This window comes from Bactrocera oleae, chromosome 2 (assembly GCF_042242935.1).
Source record: "Bactrocera oleae isolate idBacOlea1 chromosome 2, idBacOlea1, whole genome shotgun sequence".
NCBI lineage: Eukaryota > Metazoa > Arthropoda > Insecta > Diptera > Tephritidae > Bactrocera > Bactrocera oleae.
This window is the reverse complement of record NC_091536.1, coordinates 22,948,243-22,968,159: the sequence shown is the minus strand read 5'-3', so window position 1 is coordinate 22,968,159 and position 19,917 is coordinate 22,948,243. Positions and strand designations below refer to the sequence as shown.

The 19,917-nt window shown below is 36.1% G+C and overlaps 1 protein-coding gene across 1 annotated transcript in view; it reads left to right on the top strand.

Moving 5' to 3' along the window:
- The window catches only part of Dhc1 (Dynein heavy chain 1), a 32,606-nt gene extending 12,738 nt beyond the window's left edge, over positions 1–19,868 (top strand). Inside the window, exons 20-36 of the mRNA XM_070112051.1 lie at positions 177–387; positions 3,549–3,935; positions 4,011–4,596; positions 4,655–4,888; positions 5,908–8,585; positions 8,661–8,909; positions 9,366–10,934; positions 11,000–11,168; positions 12,136–12,288; positions 12,436–12,728; positions 12,829–13,321; positions 13,768–13,957; positions 14,126–14,282; positions 15,822–15,917; positions 16,218–16,274; positions 17,556–17,688; positions 19,331–19,868. Coding sequence (XP_069968152.1) covers positions 177–387; positions 3,549–3,935; positions 4,011–4,596; positions 4,655–4,888; positions 5,908–8,585; positions 8,661–8,909; positions 9,366–10,934; positions 11,000–11,168; positions 12,136–12,288; positions 12,436–12,728; positions 12,829–13,321; positions 13,768–13,957; positions 14,126–14,282; positions 15,822–15,917; positions 16,218–16,274; positions 17,556–17,688; positions 19,331–19,584 — 7,909 coding nt within the window. The 3' untranslated portion in view covers positions 19,585–19,868. The remainder of the gene's footprint in view (positions 1–176; positions 388–3,548; positions 3,936–4,010; positions 4,597–4,654; positions 4,889–5,907; positions 8,586–8,660; positions 8,910–9,365; positions 10,935–10,999; positions 11,169–12,135; positions 12,289–12,435; positions 12,729–12,828; positions 13,322–13,767; positions 13,958–14,125; positions 14,283–15,821; positions 15,918–16,217; positions 16,275–17,555; positions 17,689–19,330) is intronic.
- The last annotated feature ends 49 nt before the right edge of the window (positions 19,869–19,917 follow it).

Here is a 19,917-nt window from a genome sequence, read left to right as displayed (position 1 = left end):
GTCATAAGGAGTTAAATCTGATTTCTGCATAATACTATTTCATCATTCATCATTGCTCGTTATTTCGCCTTTATGGCCTCGCTGAAATAAAGAAGTTTTGGCTCGCATATTATGCACTTGAATATTGCTTTATTTATGACATGCACATGTGATAAGGACTATTATTTTTTAAATAGAGGCCTCGGTCGTATCTACAAGGGCTTAGCTCAGTCTGGCACGTGGGGCTGTTTTGATGAATTCAACCGCATCGAACTTCCGGTCTTGTCGGTTGCAGCGCAACAAGTTGCAGTTGTACTGACAGCCAAGAAGGAGAAAAAGAAAACATTTATATTCACCGATGGCGATACGATTGAGATGAATCCTGAGTTTGGCATATTTATAACAATGGTAAGTGGCAGAGTTGCATAATGTGGAGTGGCAAATGCGATGGTTTGGTAACAAATTTTCGCCAAACTATTAAACAGCAGAGTTCCCAGATAAGGATATTCTTTACAACAACCATTTGTTGCTTACAGAAATCAACTTTTAATTACTGTTATGCACGCATACGCATAAATATCCATTGGCAAATACTCGTACAGACTATGGGCATGGTTTGTATGGACAAAGTTTGTTATTTAAATTCCATTAAAGTGTGCCTCATTAAAGAAACCATTCGTGTATTGTCGCGGTGGTTGCCGGCGGGTGATTGCCAAATTGACACGCGGTGCTAAACTTTCTTTCTTCGCGACGCTGTCTCGAAAATTATAAAAAGTGTATGTATAATGTCCGACGTTTAGAGTTTTTGTTTTCGCGTTTTTTGTTATCCTTCATTGTTTCTATTCATCGTTGACATAGCGAACTTTAAAATACCTTTGTTGTGAAAGTGCATTCGGATGGAAAATTAAATTTGGTTTCAACTCGGCTTGTGTATGTTGTTAATCAATTTGCTAAATTAATTATTTAGTTCTATGCCCAAGTCATATACTATATACTTTATGTATGTGATATAAGTTATAATTGTAAATTAATAATAGCAAATAGCGCATTGAAATCTGCATGATTCTTGACTGAGCTTTCTTTCTTTTTGCTGCGTATACCCGCGGATTCGTTAAAGATTGAACACAGAACCCATTCATTGCTCATTAATCTTCATTCGATCGCCGTACTATTCAACTCTTAAAATCATACAATCTTGATCATAACATTGGAGCTTTTTTCCGAAATTTAATAGCTCAGCCTCATGGAGTCTCCTTCATTTAGTGTATCTTGGATGAGGCGAATTGATCCACTTTAGAAATTCGTTAACTTTACTGAATAGTTCACTATCGCACAGTTCAGATTTCTTTAGACCTTTTTTGGTATTGTATTATACATTTTATATCATATTTGCTTTATAACAAAGTATACATCTATTAGGAAATATGTTTAACAACATATCTACAGCGTCTGTCAATAGAGTTTGTCGCTATTGGGGTGTGTCAAATCCTTTTGTGAATCCATAAATAGCATAAAATTACCTGCATAACAAAAAAACAAAAAACCAGAACCCATTTTGACAAAATTTGAGTGTTTTATTTTATTTTAGCATCACGTCGCTCTTGTTGGTAGACCCTTTATATGTCTATAGTATTCCCCAAGCCCTAGAATCAAATTTTCTAAAACATATTTAAAAATTTTGTGGACAGCGAAATTATGAAAATATTTTAAAATTCGCATGTACATATTTTCATACATTTTGACATGTATGTTATGTTTTAGTAGCTGTCATATTATATAATTTTCCTAAAATAATATTTTTCAATCAGCAATAAGTGCTATAAATTTATAGAAATTGCCACAGTTTTAGACCGTTTTTGAACATAATATGCTGCCTTTTCAATTTTACCAGAATTATGAAATTTGTTAGAAATACATCAGATTTATACCAATTATGGCACAGTTTATTAATACGTTTTTTATTTGACTTGAAATCTTTGAATCATCAAATTACAGCTATTATTTCAATCTCTATTCAGACAATTTTGAAATTATTATATGTTTATAAAATACTTGCATTGTTGTGAGAAAAGTGTGGTCTGCTCGATATACGAAAAATATTGTTATAAACTTCCCACGCGTTTTCCACAATACTACAAGTATATTTCAGTCAATATTACTGTCAGTTTGTATTAAGAATTTTTGTTTCACTTTTTAGTTTGAAGTGCTTTAAAACGGTGTTTTTAGTCTTTAAACCATATTGATTATGGACAGTTAATTTTATAAAGTGAGTTTAAACCATTAACGGTGAGCAACCGAATTTTCTTTTAGACTAGTATGACTAGTCGGGCCAAAATAGTCTGTTACCAGTTGATTGCACTACCGGGTAGTTAGTATTAATGCGTGAGGTATACATGCGTGAGTGTATTAGTGTGATCCTTAACAGCTTGACTCTGCCGGTATTAATTTTTGTTGACAAGCGTTAATGGCTTATGGCACCACTGCATACGACATGTAACTATGTATGTTAAAGTTTATGAAAACATCCAACAACATACATAGGTAGTTAAATGCAGCGCTGACGAAAGTTGGATTGTGGTTCTGTGTGACAAATTTCATTATGTCGAAATCTCAACACTTAGCAAGTCGTACAGTCTTTCATATGACAACAAAAGCGGCGTGAAAAGAACGCAGGCCGAAAAGTTGACTAGAGTTTTTTGTATGTTGTATGCAATATATAATATAAATATGTGACATTTCGCACGTGAGATTGTTATACAAACACTCATGGTTGTATATGTTCAGCATTGCATTGCAATTGCCGTTATCTCAGTATTTGCAATTCATGCTGTGTTGTCTCAGTATGAATAATATACTAGTAAGTATTTTTGTTATGTCTCGACATGGAGTAAGTAACTTCCAAACATAAGATTCAATACGTGACTGAAAGATTTGCCATAATATGCCGTTTCTCTGACGTCACATGACAGGTAAAATATACTAATTTTATAATCTCTATCATACAATATGTTAATTATGACGACAATTCTGTCTGATGATATGTTTGCATTGTAGGCTAGACGCTGCATTGAATTGCTTTATGCTATGCTATGATACCTAGATGCTTATGCCGTGAGCAAATCTGATATATAGAATGGATTTAGAGTTGATTAGAGAGTATGAGTCTACACTTAAAACTCTTTGACGATTTATTTACCAGCTTTACAAGTTTAATACTAGAAAGCTAAAACTTGTTGAGACTAAATTGGCGAATGTATCAATAGGTACAGAATCAACTGCCGATTTATACTTAATTATCGTCTCTTTGCGAGGTTTTTTATGTTACTTAACTTAAGTAGTATCTTTATGAAATTATTTGTTGTCTTGAATTGTAAGATAAACGAAATGTCTTTTAACATTTGTTTATGATAATAACAGTGACTTTGTCAGCTAATGCCAGAGTATAAATCAAAGGTATAAACAAAAACTGTGTCCATCGGTAGGACTCGTTTTTCATGTCTAATATTTTTATTCTTTACCTTTCGTTCCTTATATGCAAATACTTACTCTTATCGGTATTACTTTTGCAGAATCCAGGCTATGCTGGCAGGAAAGAATTACCTGAAAATTTGAAAATACAATTTCGTACTGTCGCTATGATGGTGCCTGACCGACAAATAATTATACGCGTCAAGTTGGCGTCCTGTGGCTTTTTGGAGAATATTACACTGGCGAGAAAATTTTACACACTTTATAAATTGTGTGAGGAGCAATTAACCAAGCAGGTTCATTATGATTTTGGTTTGAGAAACATATTATCTGTACTGCGTACATTGGGTGCTGCCAAGCGGAGAAACTCAAAGGATGGCGAGAGTACGATTGTGATGCGTGTCCTACGCGATATGAATCTCTCGAAGCTGATTGATGAAGACGAACCGTTATTCATGTCGCTGGTTTCGGATTTGTTTCCCAATCAGGTAAGTAATAAAAAAGTAGACATTAATGTGTCTGAGGTTGCGTAAGTCAAGTGTTGTTTAACTTCTTTTACGTAGACACTCGAAAAGACCAATTACCCAGAACTTGAAGCAGCGATTGCTCAGCAGACGGAAGAAGCTAATCTGGTCTACCATCCTCCATGGGTTCTCAAATTAATACAACTATACGAAACCCAAACCGTTCGACATGGCATTATGACATTGGGTCCCAGTGGTGCTGGCAAGACAACATGCATTCATACCCTGATGAAGGCACTCACACAAATGGGTGACAATCATCGTGAGATGCGTATGAATCCAAAGGCTATAACGGCTGCTCAAATGTTTGGGCGGTTAGATGTGGCTACCAATGACTGGACCGACGGCATATTTTCGGCTTTGTGGCGCAAAACGCTCAAATTAAAAAGTGGCGAACATATTTGGCTCGTACTCGACGGCCCAGTGGATAGTATTTGGATTGAAAATTTAAATTCAGTTCTAGATGATAACAAGACATTGACTTTGGCAAATGGCGATCGTCTTACTATGGCGCCAACTGTAAAAATAATTTTCGAACCACACAATATTGACAACGCGTCACCGGCAACTGTGTCGCGGAATGGAATGGTGTACATGAGTTCCTCAGGTTTAGATTCCAGACCGAGTAAGAAAAGTAAACCGAGTTGTTTTGACTAGACGTTTGATTAATTATTTTCGATTAGTTGTACAAGCTTGGCTAAAGAATCGTGCACCTGGTGAAAAATCAGTTTTTTGGGGCCTCTTCGAGCAAACTTTCATTCAGGTTTACAACTGGGGCACGCAAAACCTTAAACTTTTGATGTCGGTGTTACAATGCAATATAGTACGACAGATGCTATCGATTTTAGAGGGCTTGGTGCCAGTAAAGAAGGAGGAGGAACAAGCAGTCAGTCTGTCAAGTAAAGAAACAAACGACGGTAAGTATTTAATAGTGTAGAACTTCCATTTTACAAATTTTAATGGCGCGATCAGATAAGTGAACAAAAGCAGCAGAATCAACTGGCTAAGGCGGCTCTACGTTGTTGCATTAAAAACAAAAAACGTTGCACAATACATTTATCGCATGAAAACAATATCAATAACTGCTACATATATGAATTTATTATATACTCACATACCGATGCATAACAATACATATTGCAGCAACGAAAGCGGGAAAACACAAAATCATAGCGAAAGTGAATGAAATAAAGCAGGAGCGTCGAAACTCCGCGGCCAGCATGAATGGCGGTAATGTATATGCAACAGCTTGTCAAACAAACATTCGCACAACCATACGCACACTTTCTCGTACTAACACTCACACATACACACACACAGTATGTACATCCATACATACATACTTATTAATACTTATTGGCTCTGTCGTGCCAATGAATGTTTCCGTTTATTTGTTTTATGTTTTTGTGTCAAGTCTCTTTGTTGGAAATAAACAAAAAAAAATAAATTATTCTCCAGCACCTGAGGTCAAGGAATTTAGAGGCACTACACCATCACCATATTTTAATTCGTCTCTTTCTGTCATATATAATACATTTATGTAGCTTCTTATTGTACATACATACATATTAGATATAGATTTACACATACTACAAACCAACTACACTGTTCAACACACACCGCTGCCATCCAGCCAACTGTAAATGTGTGTATTCTGTGTCTGCAATCATTAATTTGATGTACTCACGTGATCTGCGGATTCGGTGCCTACAATTGTCTATTTGTAATTATTTTATAGTAGTCAACTTTCCTATGTAATGCCAGCTATTTTAATATTAAATATGCTCTTTGTCGACGTGTTGTAACTACAAGTATTGTATTTTGTTGTAACTAAATCCATTCGTGTATACATACTTGTTGGTCACCTATCTAGCTATGTTTAGGGAAAAGTTCTTGGTGCCTCACAAGATCATTATTTATTATTAAACTTTCACAGACGAGCTTCCCGAGGAACCGGCTGTAGAGGAGAAAGAGGACACTTGCACACCCGAACATTTGCATCGACTGTATATCTTTGCGCTAGCTTGGGGTCTCGGGGGATATCTCAATGTCGCTGATCGCATACGTCTGGATTTATATATTAAAGAAGCTTTTCCCCAGTTGGACTACGCGCAGGCGACCAGCAGCGAAAGTAGTATTTTCGATTTTTTCGTTTCCGAGGCAGGGACGTGGCAGGCGTGGAAGACACTGGTCACTCCATATATGTATCCTGAGTTATCTACACCAGATTATTTAAACATACTTGTGCCTATTATTGATAATGTACGTATGGATTACCTAATCGCTACTATAGCGAATCAGGAAAGTGCCGTAATGTTAATTGGCGAACAGGGTACTGGAAAGACTGTGATAATGAAGAACTTTATGAAAAAAATGAATCCAGAGGCTTATATGGGCCGCTCTTTCAATTTTTCATCGGCCACCAGTCCATACCAATTTCAACGTACTATCGAGAGCTATGTGGAGAAACGTGTTGGCGTTACTTTTGGTCCTCCGGGGGGACGTAAGTTGATTGTGTTTATTGATGATGTCAATTTGCCAGAGATAAACGAATGGGGCGATCAAGTGACGAATGAAATTGTTCGCCAAAGTATGGATATGAAGGGCTTTTACAGTTTGGAGAAGCCCGGTGATTTTACGACAGTAGTGGATGTTCAATACGTTGGCGCAATGGGTTTGCCAGGTGGTGGCCGTAATGATATACCTTCGCGATTAAAACGACAATTTTGTGTATTTAATTGCAATATTCCGGATGATGACTCGATTGATAAAATATTTCGTGTTATTGGTGAAGGGCATTATAATGCCAAACGTGGCTTTACGTCGGAAGTACGCAGTTTAGTTAAGAAGTTAATTGCTGTGACTCGTCATTTGTGGCAGCGAACGCGTGAGAAACTTTTACCCACACCTGCTAAATTTCATTATGTTTTTAGCTTACGTGACTTATCGCGGATATGGCAAGGTATGGTGGGTACTTTGTCAACTGTTATCACAGCAGATAGCGTACTCATGTCATTGTGGAAGCACGAATGCACACGGGTATTTGCGGACCGTTTTACCACGTTTCAGGATAAAGAGTGGTTTAGTTCGGAGTTAGCTTGTCTTGTGCGTGAGGAGCTTGGTGAAGTTTACTCGCAGATGATTATACCAAACCCGGTGTTTGTCGATTTCATGCGCGATGCACCTGAACCAACGGGTGAGGAGGGAGAGGACGCTGATATGGAGTTACCCAAAGTTTACGAACCGGTGAATTCTCATGAAGTGCTCCGGGAGCGTCTCGTTATGTTCCTCGCACAGTTTAATGAAATGGTACGAGGCTCTGGGATGGATCTGGTTTTCTTCCCTGATGCTATGCTGCATTTGGTGAAGATTTCTCGAATCATTCGGCATCCGAGGGGAAACGTCATGCTTGTCGGGGTCGGTGGATCGGGTAAACAATCATTGACAAAATTGGCATCATTTATAGCTGGCTACAAAACATTCCAAATTGCTTTGACACGTTCGTATAATGTAGCCAACTTTCTGGAGGACTTAAAATTATTATATCGCACCTGTGGTGTTCAAGGCAAAGGAACAACGTTTTTATTCACTGATATGGACATTAAAGAAGAGGGATTTCTTGAATACCTCAACAATATATTATCATCTGGTGTGATATCAAATCTATTTTCCCGGGACGAACAAGCTGAAATTGTACAAGAATTGACTCCGGTTATGAAACGAGAAAATCAACGAAAAACAGCGACCCCGGAAAGTGTGATGGAGTTTTTCTTGGCCCGCACATGCGCCAATCTTCATGTGGCTTTTTGTTTCTCGCCAGTTGGTGAAACATTCCGATCGAGGGTGCAACGTTTTCCGGCATTGGTGTCCGGCTGCACTATCGATTGGTTCCAGCCGTGGCCAAAGGATGCACTCGTCTCGGTGGCAAGACACTTTCTGAGTGACTTTGAAATTGAGTGTACACCGGCAGTGAAGGAAGAGTTGGTCAACGCACTCGGCTCTATTCAAGATATAGTCGCGGAAACATCGTTAGAATATTTCCAGCGTTTTAGACGTGCAACACACGTGACACCGAAGTCATATTTGAATTTCATTGCTGGTTACAAAAATATATATCAGCAAACACAGAAAGAATTGCGTGATGGTGCAGAAAAGATGGACACTGGGTTGGAGAAATTAAAGGAAGCCTCCGCTTCAGTTGAAATACTGAAAAAGGACTTGGTGGTAATGGAGGAGGAGTTGGTGGAGGCCTCCAAAAATGCCGAATCTGTGTTGGTGGAAGTTACCGAAAGAGCAATGCAAGCCGAAATCGTGAAAAATCAAGTTCTTATTGTAAAAGACAAAGCTGAGGCGTTAGTAGCATGCATTGCACAAGAAAAAGCACTTGCCGAGGAAAAGTTAGAGGCTGCCAAGCCGGCGTTAGAAGAGGCCGAAATGGCATTGAATACAATAAAACCAGCGCATATTGCAACAGTACGCAAGTTAGGGCGACCGCCACATTTAATTATGAGAATCATGGATTGTGTGTTGATTTTATTCAAAAGAAAATTACATCCTTGTATACCGGATACTGGAACACCGTGTCCGAAGCCATCTTGGCAAGAATCCTTAAAGGTATTTTTTTTTTGTCGCAATGGAGTTTATGCGAAGAAGATCACTGAAACTTCTCTCACATCTTTTATAATTTAGATGATGGCCAGCACAACGTTTTTGCTACAATTACAAAATTATCCAAAAGATACAATAAATGATGAAATGATCGATTTACTTCAGCCGTATTTTCGGATGGAAGACTATAACATGGATATGGCTAGGCGAGTTTGCGGAGACGTAGCTGGTTTGTTGTCTTGGACCAAAGCTATGTCATTCTTCCACAGTGTTAACAAAGAAGTGTTGCCACTAAAGACAAATTTAACTTTGCAGGAAGCGCGATTAAAGGTAACAAAAATAAGGATTTTATTAATGTGAATATCTGCAATTGAGTTAGGGTAATTTACTATTGCATTGTTCAGCCCCTTTTCGAATTGTAACGCAGAGAAAATTAATTAACTTGTTTTTAGATTTGATTCAATATTTATTTTCAATCCATTCCTAACTACAACACATGTATGTAGTACATTTCAACATAAGTATATACAAATGTACATATTCAATTATATCGTTCATTGTAAAAAATGCGAGAATTTATGTTTTTTTTTTGAGTTTCCAGATTAGATACCCATTACTATTTCTAGTGATTATTTGATTAATCTTATTGAACTAACAATTGTTATTCATGGTCAACCCCAGCGGAACTGAGCGTTTTTAATGGCATTGTTTTATTTATTGGCAAAAAATTTACATTTCCTGGAGATTTTGCGTTTGCCGTCTCTCTAATTTTTATTGTATACATAGTTAGCCATGGATGACTTGGCTGGCGCTGAGGAGCAGTTAAGAGAGCGTGAAGAAGCACTTCAGGCCGTCAAAAATCAGTATGATAAAGCCGTTGGTGAGAAACAAAGACTCACTGATGCTGCCAATGTATGTCTACGAAAAATGACTGCAGCTACAGCATTAATAAATGGGCTTTCAGATGAAAAGCATCGCTGGACAAATCAAAGCAAAGAGTTTAAAATACAACTTGGCAAGCTGGTTGGTGACGTTTTGCTGGCGACAGGCTTTCTTTCGTATTGCGGTCCATATAATCAAGAGTTTCGTGCAAATTTAATTAGAACATGGATGGGCATTCTAAAGCAAAAAAATATTCCATTTACGACGGGTTTGAATATTATTAATATGCTCGTCGATTCCTCCACAGTGTCAGAGTGGACTTTGCAGGGGCTGCCGAATGATGAGTTGTCGGTACAAAATGCCTTGATTGCGACAAAATCAAGCAGTTATCCACTATTAGTTGATCCCCAGACACAGGGAAAACTTTGGATAAAATCAAAAGAGGGTGAAAACGAATTACAGATTACATCCTTAAATCACAAGTATTTCAGAACACATTTAGAAGACTCATTGTCGCTTGGACGACCACTGCTAATTGAGGACGTCGGCACCGAGCTGGATCCAGTGCTCGACAATGTGTTGGAGAAGAACTTCATCAAGTCGGGTAGCATAGAGAAAGTGTTGGTGGGCGACAAGGAGTGTGATGTAATGCCAGGTTTTATGTTATATATAACTACGAAATTACCAAATCCTGCGTTTAGTCCGGAGATAAGCGCTAAAACATCCATTATAGACTTTACTGTCACAATGCGCGGCCTCGAGGATCAACTTCTAGGAAGAGTGATTCTTATGGAAAAATCAGATTTGGAAGCAGAACGTGTCGCGCTCTTCGAAACCGTTATGACAAATCAACGCAAAATGAAAGAATTAGAGGCAAATTTGTTATACCGCCTTAGTTCTTCACAAGGATCTTTGGTTGATGACGAAGCCCTAATTGAGGTACTACGTGTTACAAAAACAACGTCCGAAGAGGTTAATCAAAAATTGAAAATTTCCGAAATAACTGAACGAAAGATAATGAAGGCTCGGGAAGAGTTCCGCGCCGTGGCCGCCCGCGGCTCAGTACTTTACTTCTTGATTGTTGAGATGAGTAATGTGAATGTAATGTATCAGAATTCTTTGAAACAATTTTTGGTTATTTTTAATAATTCAATTACCAAATCGACCAAATCAAATGTAACTGAGGAACGCATAATTATTATTTTACGCTATCTGACCTATGAGGTGTACAAGTTTACAAATCGCAGCTTATATGAACGTCATAAGCAGTTGTTCACTTTAATGCTGGCTATTAAAATTGACTACCACAACGGCAATGTGACTCATGAGGAGTTTATGTCATTTGTTAAGGGCGGTGCTTCGCTTGACCTAAATGCTGTCACACCAAAACCATTCCGCTGGATCTTGGACATCACATGGTTGAATTTAGTGGAGATAAGCAAGTTGGAAACATTTTCAAATGTTCTTAAACTAGTGAGACCAGATTACAGATAGATCTGCAGTATGATTTTTTAACTATGAACAACATTTTTTTCCAGATTGAGTTAAACGAAAAAGAATGGCGCGTTTGGTATGAAGCTGAAAAGCCGGAGAATGAGGAAATTCCATGTGGCTATCAGACATCTTTGGATGGCTTCCGAAAGTTATTATTGGTACGCTCTTGGTGCCCGGATCGTACGATTTCACAAGCGAAGAAGTATATAGAGGGTAAGAATATATCTATATATTATTCATATATACAGAAATATACATGTACATATGTATATCTATATCCGGATTGCAAATAATGCATTAAAAAGATAATTGAATTATCAATTGAATTAAATATTCTCAAGTACGGAATTAAAAAATACAAAGAAAGTTTAAATCCCAAAACTGGATTTTAAATTTGTTTTAATTTTTAATCCAAACTGCCGGATTGAAAAATAAAAAATTGCAATTTAGTAAATTCAAGCATATAATTAAGAATTAAAAAAGAATTTGTTTAGGAATTAACATTTTTTCGCGTTCATTCAAATCAAAAAATAATATTTTCTATTCTCAATTTTTAATCCCAACATCTCGATTAAACAATAAAAATTTAGTTTTTAATCCAAATTTTTGAATGGAAAAAATTTGCAACCCTGATCTACAAGTATATATATAAAAACGTGTCACATTTTGTCGTTAAAAAATAAAAATTGAATTTACAAAATTTTTGAATTGAAAAAATTTGCAACTCTGAGCTATATATATAAATCTTTTGTGTCACGTTTTGTTCGGGATAAACTCCTAAGCTACTGAACCGATATTAGTAAATTTAGCACACTGTGTCTAGTTTGATCCAACTAAAAAAATAGAATAATTTATTTCTGAATTATGTTTAAAAAAACATAAAAATTATAATTTTGAATAAATTGAAAATGGAAAATTGATTATAGATAAGATAATTAAGATATTTCCATTGACAATTATTTGCATCAATAATTTTCAAAATTAAATCTCAAGTAATCCCTTGGATTCTTATACCGGCAATAACGTTTTCGCATTTATTCGTAAATAATATTTTCATTGCAATAAATAGTTTATTTTAATAATATTTAATGTATATGTGTACCATAGCCACACGAATGACCGGATCTACTAGCATAAATATAAAAGTATAAATTTTCAAACAAATATATTAAATTCACAGAGTCTCTTGGACCTGAGTACAGCGAGATGCAGATTTTAGATCTTGAAGTGACTTGGGCAGAATCAGAGCCACGCACGCCGTTCGTTTGTCTGCTGTCTATTGGATCCGATCCTACGACACAAATTGCCGCATTGGCCAAACAAAAAGGCATACGTAAGTTAATAGTTATATCACCATAATTTCACCTTGCACCATCTCACACAGCATGTGTTCTATGTGCCTGGACAAATAACACTAATAACCACATACTTTTGTACAACAGCACAATGGTAAAGTTAAATTTCTTTTTGACTATCTTAGCTTTGAAATCGGTTTCAATGGGGCAGGGGCAAGAATTCCATGCACGCAAAATGATAATGGACTCAATGTCCGCCGGTGGTTGGGTGTTATTGCAGAATGTTCATCTCTCATTGCCTTTCTGCGCGGAAGTAATTGATATGCTCGTAGAAACGGAACACATTGATGATGCGTTCCGAATGTGGGTGACCACAGAACCGCATGCAGATTTTCCAATCGGCTTACTTCAAATGGCCATAAAATTCACCAATGAGCCACCGCAAGGCATACGAGCCAGTCTAAAGCGCAGCTACCAGGTAAGTTAACCACTTATTATCGCACCATGTGTTAATGTAATCGAACATGCCTGTGCATTCGATATGCTGCAATGTATTGTTGTTTCCGCACCGACCGCAGGCTTTTACTCAGGACTTTCTCGATTACACGGCGGCGTCACAATGGCCACCATTACTATACACTGTCGCCTTTTTACACACAATCGTTCAAGAACGAAGGAAATTTGGTCCGCTTGGTTGGAATGTACCGTATGAGTTTAATCAGGCAGACTTTGCGGCGAGCGTGCAGTTCGTACAGAATCACTTGGATGAGATAGATCCAAAGAAGGGAGTCTCATGGCAGACGCTTGTCTACATGATTGGAGAGGTTCAATATGGTGGACGTGTGACTGATGATTTTGATAAGAGATTACTGACCACTTTTACCGCGGTGTGGTTTTGTGAGGGGCTTTTAAGTAACTCATTCGAATTCTACAAAGGATACAAAGTGCCGAATACCAAGAGTTTGCAAGGATTCATCGATTATATAAACAGCTTGCCTGCTTATGATACGCCCGAGGTGTTTGGCTTGCATTCCAATGCTGACATCACGTATCAAATTAATTCAGCCAAAGGTAAATGCCATTATTCTCTTATTGATAATAGCACACTTCTACAAAATGTTAGGATGATCAATTTGTGGAAGAGGTCAAAGGTGACTTCTGTGTATACATATGAACACACTTTACTGAAACTAAATATATGTATGTATACCACGAGCGCTTTCGTTTATTTAGTGTTAATTGAAATGTGCAGAACTGCTGAGCTAACGGTATAATATTTGTAAGGGGTATATGCAATTAATGATGAAAAGGTGGAATGTTGACAAAAATTTGTGCGTAAAATCTGCGAAACCTGAGAAAAATTATAACATTGCATTGGGTGAACATGCATCAAGAATATGTAATGAATTAAATCTGCTTATATTGATAACTTATTGCTTTTCATCGAACGGAAATATTGATATTGGCCATTTCGATTTCTTATTTTGCCACAATTTTAATTATCCTCTCACGTAAAGGTATTTTGGACACCATACTGAGCGTGCAGCCAAAAGAGGGTGGCGGTGGCGGTGGGGAGACACGCGAGAGCATTGTTTATCAGCTGGCCGACGACATGCTGCGAAAGCTTCCGCCACAGTATAACGCTTATGAGGTGCGTGAGAACCTGCTTCGCATGGGAATTCTTCTACCGATGAACATCTTTCTCAGGTAACTAGATGCTGCATATAAAGTTGTGGGTACTGCTGCAGAACTGCTTTTCCATAATTTTTTTTAAATAATGAGCAGCTATCGATTGCTAGCTATCTGCATGCATATGTGTATACAAGCTTTCATATACAATTTTTTTTGTATTCTTTTTAATTCAACCATTGATAGGCAAGAAATTGATCGCATGCAGAAAGTGATTAAGGAAGTATATACATGCTTGTGCGACCTGAAATTGGCAATTGATGGCACAATTGTGATGAGTCCAGCACTGAAGGAATCCTTGGATGCCATGTATGATGCACGCATACCGGAATCTTGGATGAAGGTTAGAAATATTATGTTATCTATCCAATGTTGTACATGCCATAATACATAGGTACGTCACTTCTTCATATATATGCTCGTATATACAAGTATGCATGAGAAAAAGTAGTTTTATCTGCCTAATATACATGTAGGCGAGAACACGTTCTTTTTATAAAACGTCATAAGATGAATTAACCGACGTACGTGCGCGTTGAAGTTAAGGCAACTTTTGCCTTAGCTAACGTAGTGAGTGGAAGAAATTCTTAGTTTGTTTTGTTTCACCTTATTAAGAGTATTCTCCACCTTTTTGCGTTACGCACTGACTGGCGGTAAATAGTAGTAAGTCAGTTTGAGTTACCTGTGTTAGTTAGTTAGTTGTTTGATAGGTCAAGATATGTTTTTTAAAACTTCACTAAACAAGATTTTCCACACTAATAACTAAACTATAAAATTAAAGAAATATTATTTTTACAAAAAGTTACCCAACTTTTGGCTAACTGCTAACTAATCCAACGATTACCCAACCGACTTGAGCGGCGCAATCTGCATAAGTGCAGAATCAGGCAAGTCAAGAAGAGTTTTTAAGCGTCGAGAAATAAAGTTGCTCAGTTACAGAAACAAAATTTTCAACAGCTAAGATTTAGGTTTACGTTATAATAAATTGTTACGATTTTATTTATTAACAGAAAGCAATATATATAGTCTTTTTATTTTGAAAAGTGACTCAGTTAAATCAAATGTACAGGAATGAGAATTGAAGTCATGATATATGCGGGTGTAATCATATTTGGTATCTTATTAACATATATTATACGCCTTGGACTCACTTAGTTTCATTTTTATATTCTGCTTCATGTCTGAGACATTTGTATTAAAATCAACCCAATTGACTCAAATCATATATGTACATGGATATACTACTTGTATATGTATATGTGATATAAACTCAATAAAAGTGACAAAATTAAATAGATTAGGCATATGAGGAAAAACTCAACCAGGAAATCGAAAATCAGTATATCCCCTATATATAAGCTCTTCGACCACGTTCTAAACCGATTATACTGGGGGGCATACTTACACTGTCATTCCATTGTGTAATTTTGATACTGGCTGCTATAAAGTCTTTATGTATATTTTGAATGTGAAATTTATTGTCTCTGACGAATTTATGTAGTTAGTTGTTGTATTTTTTAGTAGATTTTACTATAACCGTTACATTGGAGTAATCGTGATTATCAACTGATTTCACCCCTCTTCACAGTGCATAAAAAGGTACTAGAAATGCTTATTCCGAACAATGGATTTTATATCATGAGAGTAAGGCGTAAAATCGACTTTATAAGGCTATACCAGCCCTAATAATTATGTATTTTTCTATAGATATTATATCAGCTTTATTGCCGAAATTTTGGTAGTCGAATAGAAGATATAAATAATACCATTATATCTAGTGTCTGTATGTATTTGAACCTCGATAATTAATATTATATATTTAATGTTTTTTGATTGATCTATGGATTTAAAATATTCATTCTTTTGCAAATCCATTTCACAGATATCTTGGGAGTCGACAACTCTAGGCTTCTGGTACACGGAGCTACTGGAACGAAATGCGCAATTTCGCACTTGGATATCAACAGATCGACCGAAAGTTAGTGCTTAAATTCATTTAGTATAGAGTTCATTTAGATTGAATTTCCTTCTCAAAAAAATGTTAATTAAAATATTTCTGCATATTAAATAAGGACCACATTAATATATTTATATACATATATTTGTATCAACAAATTATTACATATTTATTTTTCTATATATAATATTTCCAACATGGCCTTCATTCTCTTTAATATGGTAACTGTTGCTGCCATCAATGGATGCCCGCTGACGCTATCTGACTGAATACACACGAATTCAATTTGTGAATTGATGAAATGTGAATATATTATGAAAGGTATTTTGGATGACGGGCTTCTTTAATCCCCAAGGATTTTTAACGGCTATGCGGCAAGTAAGTTTGTATTTGTTTTTCAACGATCGAATGGATGTACTTATATACATATATGTATTATATATATACCATATACATATATATATAAGTGTATCAATTAAACTGATGTTTGTGAAAGTATGTGTGTGTGTGACTGCCGTTCTTCTTAACTTCGAGTATGTCAGTGGAAAATGAGAGAGAGGTTACATGTTAGGTTGCCTAGTGTACAGTAATCAGTTAGAACCCCTAGAATAGCTGTAGAATGAACCTTGATAGAATAAAAAAGTTTAATAGATTTCTTACTTTGCACTTAGTATCCATTGCTAGAATTGCAGTCGAATTGATACAATTCATAAAGGGAGTAAAATATGTCAAATTGAGGCAATTTATTATTTACGAATATATAATGTAATTTCGTGTTGTATTATTAAATGTGTAGCCCAATGGTTATTTGTGTTTATGTTGTTTTTTGTAATTCGACCAAACAAAGGGAATGGTTTCTTGTTTTCTTTTTTATGCTTGTTTCTCAACAACTTTTAATATTAAAACTTTTTCATCTAGTCTTATGAGAAATGAACAGGTGACAAGAGAAGGCAAATATTAAGAGAACGATTCTAATACAGTTCATGACGCACATAATAAAGATGTTTCGTATTTTTCACATTATTACTTCCTAGCACCGTCAGCAGCAGAAACGGAAATTACTATTTGGTAGTTAAGCGAAAATGAATAAAATAGATGTTTTTGTGCTTTTCACAAGAACTATGAGTCGTATTTATTTTATTAATCTTTGAGATCAGCTTTTCAGCGAATAAAAAATCGGAGGAATGTCTCGTTATTCTCCACTATCTCATGATAAGTTTGTTAAACGAACTGTTGTTGACTTGACTGTATAATGAAAAATATTGCGAGTGCAAGTTTATATTCTAGGAGAGTATGTATGAATAGATGTTATCCATAGTAATGATTATAATTACTTATGTAAGTATGCGTTTACGTATGTATTTTGGATGGGCTTAGGATAGCTCAAATCAATAACGTGACTGTGTGAAATTTAATCTCCTAAAACATTAGTGCATTTTTGGAACTTATAACTATTTATTATTTGCAAGCAATTCTAATTTAATTATGCTACTATTTCATTTGAATTACAATAACCATCCAATTCACCACTTTGCTGTCAACCTTTGCATCACATATAACCGCACGTGGCCCACCGTTCAACCAATTTTTTGGTTTTAATACACACAAATGGAAATAAATGCAAAACAAACCTCGTTTGGGATTTGCGTGGGATTTTAGGAAGTGACACGCGCACACAAAGGCTGGGCACTGGACTCAGTTGTACTGCAAAATCAAATAACACGCTATAATAAGGAAGACATCTCCGAATACCCCACCGAAGGTGTCTACGTGCATGGTCTGTTTCTGGAAGGTGCGTATTGCCAGTTGGCGTGCCCTATGGTATGCCATTTCAATACTTGTGACCTTTCAACTTTCATAGTAACCCATTGCTACTTCTAATGTTTACATCATGACGGTTTATTTCTTAATTTTATCTTTAGCACTCATTATTTATGTTATTATGAAGTTTTCCTGTTCGCTTTGTTTTATTACCATGCCTTATAGCTGTAGCACGATTAATGCACACAAGTAAATATTTGCGACAATCCTTTAGAGTTCAATGCATTCCAAAAATTTTATTTATGTTATGAAGTGTCGGTATCAAGCAAGTATGAAAAATAATTTGTGAATAAGGCAGCAGCTCGGGTGAACATATAGAAGTTATACATATATACACCGAATGTCTTTTAAGATTTGCAAATACTAATAGTGTGCACGAACTCAAACGAATAGTTGCTACAAAATACTTGTACGTAAAATTCTTATCGTATATGTTGTATGTAGTATACCCATAAGAGAAATAAAGTGCCGCATTTCACTTTGGAAATGAGCTTTCACGCATGCCAATAGCACACATTAAAGTAGTATACGGATTTGAGCATGTTAGCACATTAATGTCAAAGCATATTCCACTTCTGGTTGCTTTTATCCTCACTCTCGCATTTTTTACATCTTAAATCCATTTTCACTTAATTTTCTCTCACTGGTCACCTAGTTTACAAGTTAAAACACACATACGTTTGGGAATGTGTACGTATATATGCACATATATAGGAGAATGTGTGGACATATACATATGTTTTTAAGCAGCCAAATGCCCTCAACTTTCTTGTAGGAGGGTCGTGGCTAAGCATTAACGAAACAATAAATATTAAAATCTACAACCTAATATCTTATGAACCTCATAATCGATAATTTAAAGTTTTTTATTTGTTATATATTTTTTATATTTCACAAAGGTGGTTCCAATTTAATGATAACATTTTCTTAAATTTTTGGTGCTTCGAAGTAATTATGGATAGGTGTGTCTATATTTAATAAGAATTAAATCATTCTTACATCAGTCCCGATGTATGATATGTTGCTCGCTTGAATACAGTTATGTTGCTAAATCTGAAATTTGCGTTACTCTATTTTGAATATTATTATATTTTCTGCTTTCCAATCACAAAATATGTTCATCCACATACGAGTAAATATGTATAAGTGTGTACATTATATATTATTATCCCTCTTAGAGTTCTATTCACAATTCAACAGCACAAATGCGTACATCCTTACATTTAAACGCACGCAGTTTCACACATTATTTTTTTTTGGAGAAAATACCCTTAAAGTTCCATTCACCTACAACTTTCCTCGCTTTGCGTGACAGTTCAAACAGAAACAACGAAGCGCAGAAAACAAAGCGTATACCACAATGAGCGTTTTGCTTAATAAAAAATGGCGATTGTTGTATGGCAAAGCGTAAAAAAATGAGAGTTTTTTTCTTGGCATCGCGTAGAAAACTTTTTATGTGAATGTACTCATACAACATACAAAAGCATATATCCAACTTTTCTGTCAAAACAAATACGTGACGCGAAGCGAAGCAAAAGTTCTATGTGAATTGGCCATAAAAGTCGTTAATTTTCAATATAAATACTTGTATGTATACACACATTATCTGTTAGGTGCTTCCCTGGATCGACGCAGTGGCAAATTGGTCGAGTCCAAGATGAAAGTACTCTACGAACAAATGCCGGTAATCTACATATATGCTATTAACACAACAGCTGGTAAGGACCCTAAGCTATATGAGTGCCCAATTTATCGAAAACCACAACGAACCGATGCCAAATATGTTGGTTCAATTGACTTTGAGACGGATTTCAACCCGAAGCATTGGACGTTGCGTGGCGTTGCTTTGCTCTGTGACATTAAATAATCGAAATGTTTCGCACATTTCATGTTTGCTTTTGGGTTGTTTGCGCCGACAGTAAAGAATGTATTTGTATGATGTTTGTTAAGTTGGCGTTGTCACGTGCTTTCTGCTTTTAGTTTAAGTTTATGTGCTATTTGAGCGTAAATAGATGTTGCGTATGAGAACTGTGTGCTCTTTATAATGGCCTTTGGATACAATACTATCCAATGTCCCAACTATGTAAATCGAATTGTAACGAAATGGTATAAAAGTTGTCTATAAAATAAAATGGTTTAAGAACGAGAAAATTATTCAAGCTCCTTAAAGTAATCATTGGTTAGCGTCTCCTTCAAACGC